This window comes from Protopterus annectens, chromosome 6.part0, assembly GCF_019279795.1.
Source record: "Protopterus annectens isolate FY-2018-M chromosome 6.part0, PAN1.0, whole genome shotgun sequence".
Classification (NCBI taxonomy): Eukaryota; Metazoa; Chordata; order Ceratodontiformes; family Protopteridae; genus Protopterus; species Protopterus annectens.
The window spans coordinates 1,512,716,786-1,512,735,871 of NC_056737.1; the positions used below are offsets into that span (position 1 = coordinate 1,512,716,786).

A 19,086-nucleotide genomic window follows, 5' to 3' on the forward strand; every position below is an offset into this window, starting at 1 on the left:
CCTTGCAGTGTGGTTTTGATGCTGTGCAGGCCTCCTCGAGGGTGGCTGCCACTGGTTCTGTTCTTCGTAGGCATGCCTGGTTGAGAGATCAGAATTTAGCTGAGCATGTTAAAACAAGGATTTTGGATGCTCCTTTGCAGTCTGATGTGTTGTTTGGTTCGCCTGTGGAAGCAGTTTTAAAGAAAATGGAGGACAAGGCTAAGTCTATGCAAACTGTTAAGGATTTTTTGCAGGTGCAGCCTCCGACGTTTAGTAGAAATTGGCCTACTAAGGGATGGACTTATCCTGCTTATGATTCCCAGTCTAGGGGTAGGTCTAGACGTGGTAGGGGCAGAGCTCAAGGTTCTTTTAGGCCTAGGACAGGGAGTTCCCCTGCTCAGACTGCTGGTGAGGGCAGGGGTCAGTCCTTTCGTAAGCAGACCCAATGACCTGCCTTTTCAGCTGCCAGTACATTCTCGCCTGGCAGCACCTTTGGGAGGAAGGCTGTCTCTTTTCAAAGAAAATTGGGATTTAATTACCCAAGACAGATGGGTTCTGGATATCATTCACCACGGTTACAGGTTTTATTTCCATACCTTGCCTCCTTTCAAAGGCATGCCAGACATTCCTCCTCTACAAAGAAAAGAGGCTCACAAGCAAATATCTCTGTTGCTCCAAATAGGGGCCATTCAGCCAGTTCCTGTGCCAGAAAAGGGCCTAGGATTTTATTCTCGCCTGTTCCTAGTACCGAAAAAGGGGAACACGTGGAGACCAATTTTGGATTTATCTATCCTCAACACTTATCTGGACATTCCCAAGTTCAAAATGTTGACGTTACAACAGCTTTTACCTCTGCTGGGCAAAGATCACTGGATGGTAACTTTAGATTTCAAGGAAGCTTACCTTCATGTGCCTATAAGACTAAGTTGCAGGAAGTATCTGCGTTTTCGAGCTGGAAATTCTCATTATCAGTTCTCTGCATTGCCCTTTGGCTTATCCACTGCGCCCAGAGTATTCACAAAGGTTCTGGCTCCAGTGATAGCTTACTTCAGGCTAAAAGGAATTCAAATCTATCCTTACTTGGACGACTGCCTGATTCTAGCTCAAGAAAAGGTAGACCTTCTACAGCATTTGGATTATGTCATAGCAGTGCTAAGATGCCTAGGGTATTCTGTGAACGAAATAAAGTCCAGTCTAGTACCCTCACAAGACATGTGCTTTCTGGGTGTGAGACTGAATACAGCAGCCCAGATGGCCTTTTTAACCCCGGACAAATAAAAGAATCTTTCCAGTTACTTCCATCAACTATCTCTTCAGTCCGGGCTGACTGCAAGGACAGTCCTTCAAGCCTTAGGGTTCATGGCATCTTGTATTCTGGTGCTTCCCAATGCCAAACTGCATATGAGGAAGCTGCAATGGTATCTCAAAAATGTATGGGCACAGCACTGCCAGGATTTGGACACTGTCATTCAAATAATACCTTGCATTCAAAAGGAATTTTTGTGGTGGGCTCAGGAATGTCACCTAAACAAGGGACTCTCTGTGACCCGGCCAGAGGCGAGTCAGATTCTAACGACAGATGCCTCAGACATTGCTTGGGGGCTCATCTAAATGGAAAGTGGATACAAGACAAGTGGCCTGCCAGACTACAGCATCTACATATCAACATGAAAGAGATGTTAGCAGTCCAGTTTGCATTAATGGCTTTCAAGGAGTTACTTCTTCCAGGGCAGGTGTTGATTCTAACAGACAACACGACTGTCATGTGGTACATCAACAAACAAGGGGAACACATTCTTACCCATTGTGCAGGCAAGCAATGATTTTATGGGAGACTGCGCTCAGCTTGCAACTAACTCTTCAGGCAAGGTTTCTGCCGGGAGCACAGAACTCCTTAGCAGATGTGTTAAGCAGACAAATCATGGATCCCCACAGTGGAAACTGGATCTTCATGTATTTCAAAATTGACAGTGTCATGGGGAACTCCAGACATAGATCTGTTCGCTTCTCCACTAAACCACCAGCTGCCAAAGTTTTGCACAAAGAGGTTTCATCACACAGCTTGGAAAGTGGATGCTCTTTCTTTCAGTTGGAAAAATCTTCATGTGTATGCTTTTCCACCTCTGCCTCTTCTCCCAAAGGTGCTTCTAAAGGTCAGACAAGACAAGCCAAGGATGATTTTAATAGCTCCAGATTGGCCTCGGCAGCACTGGTACCCATTACTGAGGAGTCTGGTAAGGAAGCCTCCATGGCCTTTACCCTTGATTCCACACCTGTTGTCTCAGAGGGACGGTCACCTGCTCAATGTCAAGCTTCACTCTCTTCATCTGACAGCCTGGCATATTCTGTTTTGAAAGACAGCAGGTCTCAACTTCCTCAACAAGTTTTAAATGTGATTATGGAAGCCAGAAGACCTAGTACAAGGAAAGTGTACGCGGAAAAATGGAAGAGATTTTTATTTTGGAGTGCAGCAAACAATTTGGAGATTTCTGAGCCTAATTTGAGTGTGGCTCTTCAATATCTTACTGAGTTATTGGACAAAGGTTTGTCTTTCTCTTCCATTAAGATTCATGCTGCAGCAATTTCAGCTCACTATGATTGTGACCCACCATTGTTTTGCATCCTTTGTTCAAGCAATTTCTTAGAGGGCAAAGAATATAAGACCCCCGTAGAGCTCCTACTCCTGCTTGGGATCTCAATTTTGTGTTGGAGAAACTTACTCTACAACCTTTTGAGCCTGCGGCTACTGCTGAATTGAAATACTTGTCATGGAAGACTGCTTTTTTGTTGGCCATTACTTCTGCAAGAAGGGTTTCTGAGTTGCAGGCCCTTATGGCGGTAGAGCCTTTTTTGATTTTTCATATGGATAGGGTATCTTTACGTACTAATCCTTCCTTTATGCCTAAGGTGGTTTCTAGTGTGGCTTTAAACCAAACTATTCATTTGCCTACTTTTTATGCAGATCCCCAAAATAAAGGGAAAAGATTTTGCACACTTTAGATGTACACAGGCAATTGCGTTATTATTTGAGCAGGACTAAGGATTTCAGGCAGTCTCAGCAGTTGTTTGTTTCTTTTGCTTTGGGTTCGCAGGGCAAGCCTGTGTCAAAACAAACTATTTCTAGGTGGATTGGAGTTTGCATTGCATTTTGTTATTCCCATCATGGCAAGGAGATTCCAGCTGGGATTAGGCCTCATTCCACTAGGGCTACTGCCACTTCAACAGCATTTCTAAGGGGGGTGGCAACTAAGGATATTTTGGAGGCAGCTACTTGGAGTTCAGTGCATACTTTCTCTAAGCATTATCACCTTCCTCTCTACTCTAAGTCTAGGGCTGGTTTTGCCACAGCTATTTTGCAAGGCATGTTGTCAGTTCCTGCTTCCTTATGATTTGCCAGCCTCCCTTACCTCTGCTTTGGGATTCTACCCAATAGTTAGGACTGCAGCAATGTGGAATGAAGAACATAGTACAGTTTTGTACCTACCATAAATGTAGATGTTCGAGGATCCACATTGCTGCAGTCCAATTTACTCCCTCCTTCCCTCTGTGTTTAGGGGTGGTTGTGTAGGTGAGGTTATATTCTGGTAATTTTGTATATTTTGTACATATTTTTGGTGCAGGTATGTTTGGAGTTTTTGGTTTTGGCCTTATCTTTTCAGGGTCTTCTGACATCTGGGGCAAGAAAAGACTGAGGATATGGCGTCGGGCATGCGCATTAGTACCCTGACGTACTGACGTCAGTCTAATGCGCCCTGACCGACGTCAGCCATATACTTTGGTATTCGGGCCGACTGGACAGCGGACTACCCAATAGTTAGGACTGCAGCAATGTGGATCCTCGAACATCTACATTTATGGTAGGTACAAAACTGTACTTTTCTACCCCAGCATAGGCCTTTAGCTATACCTCCTGTTCTAGATGTGGTGGAGGATGTTTTTGCAGAGGCTTCTCTGAACCCTGACTCTTTGCCTCCTGCTCCAGTTAAACCGGATAGATATTATAGGGTGCCTGAAGCTCATAAGTATCTTTTTAAGAGTCCTAGGGCAGACCCAGAAACTGTTTCACAGGGGCCTAAAGGTGTTAAGGCTTCTGTTGTTAAAAATCCTGTTCCTCCAGATAAAGAGGCTAGGGCTTTGGATAGATGGGGAAAGAAAGTGTATACTTCTTCCACTTTGGCCATGAGAGCTTTGAATTGCCAGTTTCACATGTTGAAATACCAAAATTATCTCCTTTCACAATTAAAGGTATTGAGTGTAAAGAGTTGCAGGATTTAGTTCATGTTTCTGAACAGGTGGGTAAGCATTCTTTGCAATGTGGTTTTGATGCTGTGCAGGCCTCTTCGAGGGTGGCTGCCACTGGTTCGGTTCTTCGCAGGCACGCCTGGTTGAGGGATCAGAATTTAGCTGAGCATGTGAAAACAAGGATTTTAGATGCTCCTTTACAATCTGATGTGTTGTTTGGTTCGCCTGTGGAAGCAGTTCTAAAGAAAATGGAAGACAAGGCTAAGTCTATGCAGACTGTTAAAGATTTTTTTGCAGGTTCAGCCTCCGAAGTTTAGTAGAAATTGGCCTACCAAGGGGTGGACATATCCTGCTTATGATTCCCAGTCTAGGGGTAGGTCTAGACGTGGTAGAGGCAGAGCTCAAGGGTCTTTTAGGCCTAGGACAGGGAGTTCACCTGCTCAGTCTTCTGGTGAGGGCAGGGGTCAGTCCTTTCGTAAACAGACACAATGACCTGCCTTTTCAGCTGCCAGAATCTTCTCGTCTGGCAGCACCTTTGGGAGGAAGGTTGGCACTTTTCAAAGAAAACTGGAGTTTAATTACCCAAGACAGATGGGTATTGGATATCATTCACCACGGTTACAGGTTTTATTTCCATACCTTGCCTCCTTTCAAAGGCATGCCAGACATTCCTCCTCAGCAAAGGAAAGAGGCTCACAAGCAAATTTCTCTGTTGCTCCAAATAGGGGCCATTCAGCGGTTCCTGTGCCAGAAAGGGGCCTAGGATTTTATTCTCGCCTGTTCCTAGTACCAAAAGGGGAACACTTGGAGACCAATTTTGGATTTGTCTATCCTCAACACTTATCTGGACATTCCCAAGTTCAAAATGTTGACGTTACAACAGCTTTTACCTCTGCTGGGCAAAGATCACTGGATGGTAACTTTGGATCTCAAGGAAGCTTACCTTCATGTTCCTATCAGACTAATTTGCAGGAAATATCTGCGTTTTCGAGCTGGGAATTCTCATTATCAGTTCTCTGCATTGCCCTTTGGCTTATCTACTGCCCAGAGTATTCACAAAGGTTCTGGCTCCAGTGATAGCTTTCTTCAGGCTAAAAGGAATACAAATCTATCCTTATTTGGACGATTGCCTGATTCTGGCTCAAGGAAGGGACGTGCTTCTTCAGCATTTGGAATATGTGATAGCAGTGCTAAGATGCCTAGGGTATTCTGTGAGCGAAATAAAGTCCAGTCTAGTACCCTCTCAAGACATGTGCTTTCTGGGTGTGAGACTGAATACAGCAACCCAGATGGCCTTTTAACCCCGGACAAGCAAAAGAATCTTTCTCTTTACTTCCATCAACTATCTCATCAGTCCGGGCTGACTGCAAGGACAGTCCTTCAAGCCTTAGGGTTCATGGCATCTTGTATTCTGGTACTTCCCAATGCCAAACTGCATATGAGGAAGCTACAATGGTATCTCAAAAATGTATGGACACAGCACTGCCAGGATTTGGACACTGTCATTCAAATAATACCTTGCATTCAAAAGGAATTTTTGTGGTGGGCTCAGGAATGTCACCTAAACAAGGGACTCTCTGTGACCCGGCCAGAGGCGAGTCAGATTCTAACGACAGATGCCTCAGACACAGCTTGGGGAGCTCATCTGAATGGAAAGTGGATACAAGACAAGTGGCCTGCCAGACTGCAGCATCTACATATCAACATGAAGGAGATGTTAGCAGTCCAGTTTGCATTACTGGCTTTCAAGGATTTACTTCTTCCAGGGCAGGTGTTGATTCTAACAGACAACACAACTGTCATGTGGTACATCAACAAACAAGGGGAACACATTCTTATCCTCTATGCAGGCAAGCAATGATTTTGTGGGAGACTGCGTTAAGCTTGCAGTTGAATCTTCAAGCAAGGTTTCTGCCAGGAGCACAGAACTCCTTAGCAGATGTGTTAAGCAGGCAAATCATGGATCCCCACGAGTGGAAACTGGATCTTCATGTATTTCAGACATTGACAGTGTCATGGGGAACTCCAGACATAGATCTGTTCGCTTCTCCACTAAACCACCAGCTGCCAAAGTTTTGCACGAAAAGGTTTCATCACACAGCCTGGAAAGTGGATGCTCTTTCTTTCAGTTGGAAAAATCTTCATGTGTATGCCTTTCCACCTCTGCCTCTCCTCCCAAAGGTACTTCTAAAGGTCAGACAAGACAAGCCAAGGATGATTTTAATAGCTCCAGATTGGCCTCGGCAGCACTGGTACCCATTGCTGAGGAGTCTGGTAAGGAAGCCTCCATGGCCCTTACCTTTGATTCCACACCTATTGTCTCAGAAGGACGGGCATCTGCTCAATGTCAAGCTTCACTCTCTTCATCTAACAGCCTGGCATATTCTGTTTTGAACCATGGCAGGTCTCAGCTTCCTCCACAAGTTTTGAATGTGATTATGGAAGCCAGAAGACCTAGTACAAGAAAAGTGTACGCAGGAAAATGGAAGAGATTTTTATTTTGGTGTGCAGCAAAGGATTTGGATGTTTCTGAGCCAAATTTGAGTGTGGCTCTTCAATATCTTACTGAGTTATTGGACAAAGGTTTGTCTTTCTCTTCCATTAAGATTCATGCTGCAGCAATTTCAGCTCACTATGATTGTGACCCACCATTGTTTTCTCATCCTTTGTTCAAGCAATTTCTTAGAGGGGCAAAGAATATAAGACCCCCACGTAGAGCTCCTACTCCTGCTTGGGACCTCAATTTTGTGTTGGAGAAACTCACTCTACAACCTTTTGAGCCTGCAGCTACTGCTGAATTGAAATATTTGTCATGGAAGACTGCATTTTTGTTAGCCATTACATCTGCAAGAAGGGTGTCTGAATTGCAGGCCCTTATGGCGGTTGAGCCTTTCCTGATTTTTCATAAGGATAGGGTATCTTTACGTACTAATCCTTCCTTTATGCCTAAAGTGGTTTCTAGTGTGGCTTTAAACCAAACTATTCATTTGCCTACCTTTTATGCAGATCCCCAAAATAAGGGGGAAAAGATTTTGCACACTTTAGATGTACACAGGCAGTTGCGTTATTATTTAAGCAGGACTAAGGATTTTAGGCAGTCTCAGCAGTTGTTTGTTTCTTTTGCTTTGAGTTCTCAGGGCAAGCCTGTGTCAAAACAAACTATTTCTAAGTGGATTGGGTTTTGCATTGCATTTTGTTATTCCCATCATGGCAAGGAGATTCCAGCTGGGATTAGGCCTCATTACACTAGGGCTACTGCCACTTCAACAGCATTTCTAAGCTGGGTGGCAACTAAGGATATTTTGGAGGCAGCTACTTGGAGTTCAGTGCATACTTTCTCTAAGCATTACCACCTTCCTCTCTACTCTAAATCTAGGGCTGGTTTTGCCACGGCTATTTTGCAGGGCATGTTGTCAGCTCCTGCTTCCTTATGATTTGCCAGCCTCCCTTACCTCTGCTTTGGGATTCTACCCAAGTGTTAGGACTGCAGCAATGTGGTATGAAGAACATAGTACAGTTTTGTACCTACCATAAATGTAGATGTTCAAGATCCACATTGCTGCAGTCAACCCTCCCTCCTTCCCTCTGTGTTTAGGGGTGGTTGTGTGGGTGAGGTTATACTCTTGTAAATTTGTATATATTGTATATATATTTGGTGCAGGAGTGTGTGGTGTTTTTTGGTTTTAGCCTCATCTTTTTAGGGTCTTCTGACATCTGAGGCAAGAAAAGACTGAGGATATGACGTCGGTCATGCGCATTTGTACCCTGACGTCAGACTAATGCGCCTTGACCGACGTCAGCCATATACTTTGGTATTCGGGCCGACTGGGACAGCGGACTACCCAAGTGTTAGGACTGCAGCAATGTGGATCTTCGAACATCTACATTTATGGTAGGTACAAAACTGTACTTTCCTAACCCAGAGACTTCCCATACTCTGGAACAAGCTTCCCATTCACATCAAGCAGAGCACTTCACTGGCCCTCTTTAAGAGAAATCTTGACGAGTGGGTGGGCAATAGGAAGTTTACCCCAGGGATCACTTCAGTGGCCTTGCTTGACAGGGACACTGGGAATTAACTTTGCGGCATGATGCCAGGGAATCTTCTTGGGCTAGGCTTATATAGGGTCCAGGGCCGTTAGCCCTAGTACACACTTACGAACCTATGAACATTCTTTGCTGTTTCCCCCAGGCATTTTACAGAAAGTTCCAGAACATTTTCCTATGACATATCCTCTTCAGCTGCATCCTGCATCATCTTCTGCTCCTTCATATGGAAACTTAGTGGCCCATCACTCCACAACATTGCCTGAATCAGAGTTGCTACTGTTTCCTGCTCCTTCCTTTGCTTTGCAACTGCAAAGGAACTTTTGTAGCGGTTTCCTGCTAAATTAGATGCCTCCTATTCCACTAATTTCTCCTTCATTTGGGGATTCATTGTTCCGTTACGCTCCTTCATTTGGGGATTCATTGTTCCATCACGCTGTGACATTACCTGTGTTGGATTTTCTACACTAAATTTTTAATTTCACAGGTAATCCATAGGTTCATAGATTAGTACTAGGCTAACTGCCCTTATGGACCATTTTAAGCCTAGCCAGTTACCCCATGTCAGAATCAAACCCTACACCTTGTGTCTGGAGGACAGCCACCTTAGCCATTATGCCAACCTCCCACCCTATAACTGCAGAACTGATGTCTGTGTTCCTCAACTGATGGGTCTCTGATCTGACTTTGACTACTTTTCAGACTTAGGATCTGTAGCTCAAGCTTCTCCCTTTACCCATAATCCCCTCCAAATCCTGTATTACCTCAGATGTACCCTTTTGGAATGTACCTCACAAGACATCTGCAGCAGCTGGAAAGGCCACAGAAGTACCTCACAAAGAGAATTACTGGCCTCAAACAGATGCCCTACACTGACAGTCTCAAAAAACTCCAGCTTTACTCCGTAGCATATTGCCTTCTCCGAGGTGATCTCTGCCTAACATATAAAGCTATGTCAAACCCAGAGCTGTTGGACATGCTATACCTAAAGAAATCCCAGTCCCTCCAAGCTACATGCTCTAGGGACCTAAACCTTGTCACCACAGTAAACAGGACATGCTGGAGGGATAGATTCCTGTCCCAAAGACTTCCCCTACTCTGGAACAGGCTACTCATCTATGTCAAGCAAAGATGTTCATCGTGTTACCCTGCTGCAGTCATCACACTTGGGTTATCCTGTCGTCAGGTGGTCCCGCAGTCGGCCGGAATTCCAAAGTCTTGGTCCGGCGTCGGTTGCTGTCGCTTCTTCCCTGACGTCAGTGCGCCAGGGGTATATATAATGCATCCGACGCCATTTTCTTCAGTCTTTCTTGCCGCGCAGTGCCCGAAGCAGGAGCAGTTCGCAAGTGCCGGTCGGCAGACTCCTGAGATTTTTGAAGTCGAATTTCAGATCCGAAGTCTTCAATAAAGCTAAGTACCCCGTTGGGGAAACTTTTCTTGCCTCAGACCGATGTCAGAAAAAGTTAACAATTGTATTTCTTGTGGGAAGCAAATACCTCTTAAGGATTTTCATTCTTACTGCATACCTTGCCTAGGCCCAGACCACGACGTCACTGGTTGTCGTTTTTGTGCTAGGTTTAATAAGCGTACTATAAAAAGACACTTTGATTTCGCACAACACTACTTCGGTAGAAAATTTAACTACACTATGCCGTCAGAGCAACTGACTACTGCCGTGCACAAAAAACGCAAGGATAAGGACAGGCAGCCTAGACCCAAGCCAGACTCTGAGGCCTTGGCTGGTCCGGTCTCCGGTTCACCAGTCTTCAGTGAGGCTCTGACGCAGCCCCTGACTACCGCAGATCTGGAACCCGAGACCGCTTCAGAGCTTTTGGCGGAGAGTACAAGGCCGACGCAGCCATTTTGTTTAGCCCCTACCGACGACTCTGCCTGAAAAAGATGTCGGTGCTGCAGAAACACCTTCGGTTTCTGAAGGTGTCTTCCGACCGACGATGCTCACCATAAAAACGTTTCCTAAGACTAAGACTCCTATTAAACCTAAAAAGACTGCACTCCAGTCTCCAGTTCAAGGCCCCATGCCTAAGAAACAGATGCTCAAAATAGCTGAAGATTTGATCTCTTTAATCAGGGCTTCACAACCCCCACCCGACAAAAGGCCTAGACAAGAGGAAGATTATGCCTCCTCTGAACAAGTGTCTATTTCCTCAGGCTCCTCTGAGGACCAAGATTACTCCTTCTCCCCTTATGAAGATTCTGATGCTGAGGATTCTATTCCCTTAGCTTCTCCTCCTGAAGACTACTCCTTTGGGGAAACTTTACACACTGAGGGAATATTTTCACTGGGAAGGTCAGGACTACTCTGACTCAAAGAAAAGACTCAGAGAGTTTCTTTTACTCCCCCAGCACAGACTACTTGCCATCCCCCCAGTTTTAGACATTGTGGATGATGTTTACTTAGAATCCAGTTTGAACCCAGATTCTCTGCCTCCTGCTCCCGCCAAACCTGACAGATACTACAGAGTGCCTGATTCCCACAAATTTCTTTATAAAAGCCCTGTTGCTGATCCAGAGACCATCTCCCAGGGTCCCAAAGGGGCTAAGGCTTCTATGGCAAAAAATCCTGTACCCTCTGAAAGGGACTCCAGAGCACTAGACAGGTGGGGGAAAAAGGTTTACACCTCAGCCACTCTAGCTATGAGGGCACTAAATTGCCAATTTCACATGCTAAATATCAGCAATTTCTAATGTCTCAGTTAAAACAAAAAATGAGCACACTCCCTCAACAGTCTGAATTGAAAGAAATGCAGGATCTGTTGCATGCAACTGAACAGGTGGGCAAACATACTTTACAATGTGGGTTTGATTCTTTGGAGGCTTCCTGCAGAGCAGCTGTCACTGGGCCTGTTATACGTAGGCATGCTTGGTTAAAGGAACAAACTCTGCCTGATCATGTTAAAGCAAAGCTTCTAGATGCTCCCTTACAGCAGGATGTTCTTTTTGGAGTTAAAGCAGAAGAAGTCTTAAAGAAAATGGAGGATAAGGCAAAATCTATGCAGACAGTCAAAGATTTCCTACAGGTACAGCCCCCTCGCTTCAGCAGAAATTGGCCAACAAAAAATTGGTCCTTTCCAGCTACTGACAGACCACAGAGGGGTAAATACAGACGTCCAAGTGGCAGAGGACAACCACAAGCCCAGTACAAACCTCGCCAATGGGTCACTGCAACACAGAAGGGAGAAGAGGATAGGTCGCAAGCTACCAGAAGGCAAACTCAATGACTTGCACCTTATCTGGCCAAGCAACACTCTCTTGGCAGCCCCCTTGGGAGGAAAACTCGCACTTTTTTCAGACAACTGGCACATTGTCACAAAGGACAAATGGGTCCTAGACATAATTTCACGAGGATACATATTCCATTTTCACACCTTGCCAATGAAAAGAGGAATGCCAAACCTGCCACAAAATCAATGGGCAGAGTCACAAAAACAAATTTCAGCTCTCATGGACATGAGAGCAATTCAACTGGTACCTACTCGAGAGCAAGGCCAAGGATTTTACTCAAGACTCTTTCTAGTTCCCAGAAAGGACAATGCCTGGAGACCAATTCTGGACCTTTCAATTCTAAACACCTTCTTACAAGTACCCAAATTCAAGATGCTAACACTACAGCAGCTTCTTCCCATGTTGGGCAAGAAAGCATATCTAGTAATGTTGGACCTCAAGGAGGCATACCTGCATGTCCCTATCAGACAAAGTTGCAGAAGATACCTCCGTTTCATTGCAGGTTCAACCCATTACCAATTCTCTGCACTGCCCTTTGGCTTATCTACTGCACCCAGGGTCTTCACAAAATGCCTGGCACCAGTAATTGCATACTGCAAAGAGGAATTCAAATATACCCATACCTGGATGACTGCCTCATACAAGCAGAAAGCAAGGACATCCTCTTACATCATCTGGGTTTTGTAAAACATCTTGTAAGTTGCCTGGGGTACACAGTAAACGAAAAGAAATCAAAACTAGTACTTTCACAAAATATTACATTCCTGGGTGCCAGCTTGGATACAACGGCCCAGAAGGCTTATCTGACGCCAGACAAACAACTACAACTGACTCAATATTTCAAAACAATGGCAACAAAGACCCAGCTACCTGCAAGAAAAATTCTGCAGGCCTTGGGCTTCATGGCATCTTGCATACTACTAATACCATTTGCAAAGCTGCATATGAGAAAATTACACTGGTACCTAAAAAGCGTATGGTCTCAACACAGCCACAGCTTGGACACAATGATATCTCTCATTCCCTGCCTACAACAGGAGTTTCTATGGTGGTCACAGGCATGTCACCTCAACAAGGGTCAGCCTTTCACCTTGCCCCCAGCCAGGCAAACTATGACAACAGATGCATCGGACTACGCCTGGGGGGCACACATGGCAGGACAGTGCGTTCAAGGCATATGGACTGCAGATCAAAGGAATCTGCACATCAATCAAAAAGAGATGCTAGCTGTACAGAATGCTCTGATAGCCTTCAAAAATCTATTACATCCAGGACAACTTACAATAAGGACGGACAACACAGTAATGTGGTACATAAACAAACAAGGGGGTACACACTCCTACCCTCTATGCTGGCAAGCAATGACCTTGGGGAACACAGCTCTGGCTTACCAAGTACAGTTACAAGCTCAATTCCTGCCAGGAAAAAAGAACACATTGGCAGATGACCTCAGCAGAAACATCATGGATCCCCACGAGTGGAAACTGGATCCACAAGTATTTGCAATGATAACTCAAAAATGGGGCCTTCCAGACATAGACCTGTTTGCCAGTCCTCAAAACTATCAACTAACAAAATTTTGTACAAGGACACTTCATCAAGCTTGGAAAGTGGACGCACTCTCATTCAGTTGGAAAAACCTGACAGTATTTGCCTTCCCTCCATTGCCTCTCCTCACAAAGGTGCTTCTGAAAGTCAGAAAGGAGAGACCACGACTGATGCTCATAGCCCCAGACTGGCCACGCCAGCACTGGTACCCACTACTGAGGAATATGGCCCAGGGCCCACCTTGGATTTTACCACAAATTTCCCATTTGCTCACACAGCAAAACAATTCTTCACAGCCAGCTCAAAACCTTAAATTTGGCTGCATGGCAAATCACCTAAGCATCCAGCCAGCTCCTCTTTCCCAAGCAGTTATGGATGTTATACTGGAAGCTAAGAGGCCCAGCACCAGGAAGGCCTGTTCGGGCAAATGGAAAAGGTTTTCTGCCTGGAACCAAACTAAAGGCCAAAACACACTTCAGCCTCACATGCCTCAGATTCTACAGTTTTTAACTGAGATGTTGCACAAAGGACTTTCTTTTTCTTCCATTAAAATCCATGCATCAGCTATTTCAGCCCACTACAACACGGATCCACCCTTATTTTCGCATCCACTTCTAAGGCAGTTCCTCAGAGGGGCAAAAAACATTAGGCCCCCCAGGAGAGAACCTACACCAACATGGGACCTCAATTTTGTTCTGGAAAAACTTACGCTACCTCCCTTTGAACCAGCTTTCTCTGCAGATCTACAGTTTCTATCATGGAAGACTGCCCTGCTGCTAGCAATAACTTCAGCTAGAAGAGTCTCAGAGCTGCAGGCACTAATGGCAGTGGAACCTTTCCTCATTTTCCATCAAGACAGAGTTTCTCTACGAACTAATCCTTCCTTCGTGCCTAAGGTGGTTTCCAGTGTGGCTTTAAATCAAACCATCCACTTATCCACCTTCTTCCCAAATCCACAGAACAAAGGAGAAAGACTCCTGCATTCCTTGGACATTCACAGGCAACTTCGTTACTACTTGGATAAAACTAAGGCTTTCAGAAAGTCTGACCAACTCTTTGTATCCTATGCTACAGCTTCATAAGGGAAGGCTATATCAAAACAAACCATTTCCAAATGGATAGGACATTGCATTCGTTTTTGCTATACCCATCATGGAAAACCAGTTCCTGCTACCATTAGGCCCCACTCTACCAGGGCAACAGCTACATCTACAGCCTTCCTCAGGGGGGTTCTAACCAAGGAGATTTTGGAAGCTGCAACCTGGAGTTCAGTGCACACCTTTACCAAACACTGTCACTTACCACTTTACTCTAAGACTAGAGCTGGCTTCGCCACTGCAGTTCTGCAGTGCCTTCTAGCCTCCTCTAACCCTCTATAAACTCCTCCACCCATCTTTAGCTTTGGGATTCTACCCAAGTTTGATGACTGCAGCAGGGTAACACGATGAACATAGTACAGTTTTGTACCTACCATAAATGTAGATGTTCGAGTGTACACTACTGCAGTCAAGATCCTCCCTCCATCCCCTCTGATCTAACTGGCTAAATCTCTACTATACCTTCCTGATGTATTTGCTTATAGCTGGAGGGATTTTGTGTTTGTGCAAAAAAATTACTTAATTTGCTACTATTTACTGACCACCTTTTTGGGGGCACCTGACATCTGGGGCAAGAAAAACTGAAGAAAATGGCGTCGGATGCATTATATATACCCCTGGCGCACTGACGTCAGGGAAGAAGCGACAGCAACCGGCCTTGGCCAAGACTTTGGAATTCCAGCCGACTGCGGGACCGCCTGACGACAGGATAACCCAAGTGTGATGACTGCAGCAGGGTGTACACTCAAACATCTACATTTATGGTAGGTACAAAACTGTACTTTCTTCATTAGCACTCTTCAAGAAAAACCTTGAATGGATGGGAAATAGGAAATACACCCCGGGATCACTTCTGTGTCTCTGCTCGACAGTGACAGGAAAATAACTTTCTTAGGTGGCGTAAGCCAGGGAACTTTGTTGGCTAGGCTTGCGTAGGCCCTTGTGCCGATAGCCTAGTACCTACCTATGAACCTATGTCATTTACCACTCCATGTTCAGACATGGTTGAAGTAGCTCAAGCATTGGCAGATAAGTGATTTCTTGCTTTTGATACTGTAGCTTCTTTCTCGTTTTACTTGGTGTCGTCTCCCTTGCTAGCCTTTAAAAAAGTCTTCTTTCTGGTAATATTGTTTTTTTGTTTAGGCCTCATGTCTTCTCCTTTTACAATACTAGAAGTCTAAGTATCTCTCTCTTACCATTGTTGGTATTCCTTTACCTTTATCCCATTATGTAATATGTTTTTGTTGCTATTCCTAGTATCAGACTTTCTGTGGTTGTTTCTCTGTTGTTCCTCCACTCATGTCGGGCAAGCCTACTAGATTCAAAAATTGCAATTCTAGCGGCCATAAAATCCTTAACTCTGATGCTTATTCAGTGTGTGTGTGTATATAGAACGAGACACCTCCACGAAGATTGTGGTATTTGTACAGGGTTTAACCATAGAGCTTTGATAGAATGAAGGAATAAGTTTGTGTTAAAAAGTTTGATTTCTTCCTCTTCTGTATGGAGCTTCCTCCAAGAAGCCTATGGATAAACCAAAAGAGGAAAAGACAGTTGAAAAATCTAGGTAGCCAAGGAGGCATTCCCCTGATTGCTGTCCTCACTCAGCTCTGCCTTCAGCTCCACCTGCTGAAATTCAGAAGACCTAACGTCCAACTACATCCTCAGATCCAACTCGCTCTTCTGCTAAAAGTCCTTTCCTCAAAGGCAACCTAGATTTTCCCCAGAGTGGATATGTTCAAGGCATGCCCATAGGGCTTTGAGACCTCCATCGTCTCCATCATCTTCAAGGTCTACTAGGAACCTGTCTGAAGCAAATGTGGCCAGAATGGTGAGAGCATTCCTCGAGACCCAAATTCAGTTGTCAGTTCTTCGTGCTCCATCTCTTATTGGACACCTGAGTTCCTGAACCTCCTTATTCTGTTCCATCGGGACAGCTGGTCCGTTCTAGTCTTGAGATGCTCCTCATCCACAACTCACTGAGGACTTCTGAATGTTCTTCAGTTTACCCTCTTCCCCCCCCAATGGAAGCTTCCCAGAAGCACAAGTGCAAGAGGAGGCACTGCCGGATAAACCCCAATCCATGCCACCAGGAGCATTAGCATAGGCCTGGTACCAGTGTGTAAGATAAGCGGTGTTGCTTTGGGGTTTGTCCAGAAGTGAAGATGTTCAAGGTGTAATCTCTGAAGGAACATTGGGTGCACATAGTGGCTCAGACAGAGGAACTGTTTTTGGGATGCAGAGGTCATGGCACAACTGCAGGTGCAGACACTGTTGGAGGGGGCAGCAGTCTTCTCATTAAATGGCCACTCATGTCTAATCTTTCAGTTGTCTTGCCTGCCTTATTTGTGATTACAAAGTGCTGAATTTACCTCTCACAATTTGTGGCTTCTTTTGTGCTACCCCTGTGTAAGACACTGAGAACTATTCTTCTGTTAGATTCTTCTAAAGTAATGAACTTTTGTTTGACATCTGGAATACTCTGCTCCCTGTTAGTGCTTTATAGAATTACCTATCTTACCAATACCTTCTTGATCATTCACTCCTTGTTTGAGAGTGGAGGGCAGTATGTATCCCTTGCTCAGCTCTGTTTATCTAGACAGTAACTGTTACTAATTTTCTTTTCTTTTCTGCATATTGTGTACCCTAATGTACCAACGTTCTTGACAATCCATGTATACCAATTTTTTTGTGACTTCTGTAACGTCCAGGTCCATTTTCTGCCTATATAGCCTATTCATGTTTTTTTTTCTTGGACATTAAGCACATTTTATATGCACTATCCTTAATACAGTGAAAGCTGTGCATCTGTTTTAGGTCAAATGCTTTTCTGCGTTGATTGAGAAAGGGTGCTGTTATGTCATGAAAGAATATAGCCAGTCCCTGTTCTCTGCCAGTGTTTATGTGGATAGTTGTGTAGAAAGTGATTTCCATTTCTTTGTTATTAAGACATTTGCATTAATTCAGAGCTAGAACAGGAGTCAAACCAGAGTTGGAACCTCTTGCATTATACAGTAGTCCTGTATTTCTTGTGCTGACTAATTTGAAGACACAGAATGCTTACCTTGTCCCCAAGTGTCTTATCTTAACTTTGCCTTTCCTTTTTTCATTTATGTATAGGACCTCAGATTAGCTGGTCTTACTGATCTCCCTCTGCTTTTTTTGTTCATTGCTTATTCCCTCTTCCTTGGCTTTATCCTTTTTAAGGCTGTATTATAATACATGATATGTTGCAGTGTTTCATCAGAAATGAAGTGCAGTCGCATTTGTCACTTATTACATTGTTTTTAAGATGTATATCTGCTGAAATTAAGTCCCTGCCCGTAATTTTTTTTTTGTTTTTTTTTTACGGTTAGGTTGGAGGGTGAAAACAAAATGCACAGGTTCCCTTGTGTTTTTAGGCTTGGTTAGGAAAAATGTATAATCTGTCTAGATAGTTGCCAGTTTACATCTAGAGAATGTTACTAATAAAGGTCACTGCAAGATAAGCTTGCTGTACTGTGTAAATACATTCTCCAAGGAAGTGGTGCGTTTAAATGTAGACCACCCAGATCACTCAGCAGAACAAGATAATAGATGGTCTGGCATAAGCAAATCAGATGGAAGACACTGCATATTCTGCTTTCAGGTCTAAAGGGTAAACAAACCAATAACCGTGCATATGCACAGCATATTCTATCAGATGGAGTAGATTTTCAAGTGTGTACTTATCTTTAGTTCAGCGTGTCTTAGTAAACTTTTTGTTCTCCATTTGAGCAGTCAGCATCTGCATCTAGTAGGTTTAAAAGCAGTAGAGCAGTGATCATGTCCTGATTCTCATTGTTTTTGAGAAATGTGTTCATGTAATTAAGTTGACAGTTGTGTACTTTGACTAATTGTTAAAAAAAACTTTTAATCTTTTCTGTTGCCATAAATGCAGGTTTTCCTTAACTTAAAAAACCTCAGATGTAAATAGCAGCAAAGGGAGAAAATTGCAAAAGAGAGGAGGTGGTGGTGGATTTGGGTATCAAAAGCATAAGAACGTTTACAAAGCAAAAATCTTCAAACACATCAGCAAAAATAAGGCGGACAATAGACAGTTCTCTCGTTAACGTGCTGGCTTCCTTACATGGTAGCTAAGGGGAATGGACTAACTTTTTTTTGAGAAGAGTTTTTATCGGACTTCTGATCAGTGTTTGGCGGCCCATTTTTGTGCCTTTTATGTATGCATCATATAGAACTACAGCAGTTTTAATTGGTCAGTGTACTCTAGCCCAAATTTCTTAAACCCTGACTTTCTGAAGCTGTAGCAGCCCCTTGTAACGAAGCTATCCAAGAGTCACTCCTGATGTTGATTCAGTTAACACTGTTGGATTCCAATGCTTGATGTATGTAACTGCCCTTTTGTAGTTACCTCATTTTATGCGTCAGTTGTTCCATGTACAGCCAGTTTAACTGTGTATTTGATGTACATGGAGAGACTTGACTCAGAAACTGAGTACATTCCCGTTGTTGTACGAGGTCTTTAAATTCCAAATGAAGGTGCATCAGAACTACGTAGTGCTATCAGCCTAATGTCTCATTTGAACAGCAGGTAGCTCAGTAATATTCTCTGTAACAAGAACCTACAATCCACTGATTGTTTTCCAGAAATAAATTTGGAAGATGTTAAGAATCACTTTGTCTTGTATTCTGTTGTTGGTATACGTTTTCTCGATTTTGAGTTGTATTTGACTCTTCTTAAATGATGTATGGGCATATTGCTTTATAATTCTGTTTCTTGCATTTTGTTGTTCATTTTAACAGAATTACTAACTTCTCAGAGTGGCACTGTGAAGATTTTACTATGGTAAAAATTTAGTTTTGGTGCTAAACATGTAACATGTTGGTAAGGCTACACTTAGTCAAGAGTGGTGGTGTATTTTCTTAGCCTGTTAGAGCTGTTGTGAGC

General features: G+C 43.9%; 1 protein-coding gene across 2 annotated transcripts in view; it reads left to right on the forward strand.

Moving 5' to 3' along the window:
- DDX18 (DEAD-box helicase 18) overlaps nt 1–18,810 on the forward strand; it is a 516,018-nt gene extending 497,208 nt beyond the window's left edge. For both annotated transcript variants that reach the window (XM_044074977.1, XM_044074978.1), the window contains one exon: nt 18,102–18,810. In XM_044074977.1, the coding sequence (XP_043930912.1) occupies nt 18,102–18,247 (146 nt within the window). In that variant the 3' untranslated portion in view covers nt 18,248–18,810. The remainder of the gene's footprint in view (nt 1–18,101) is intronic.
- The last annotated feature ends 276 nt before the right edge of the window (nt 18,811–19,086 follow it).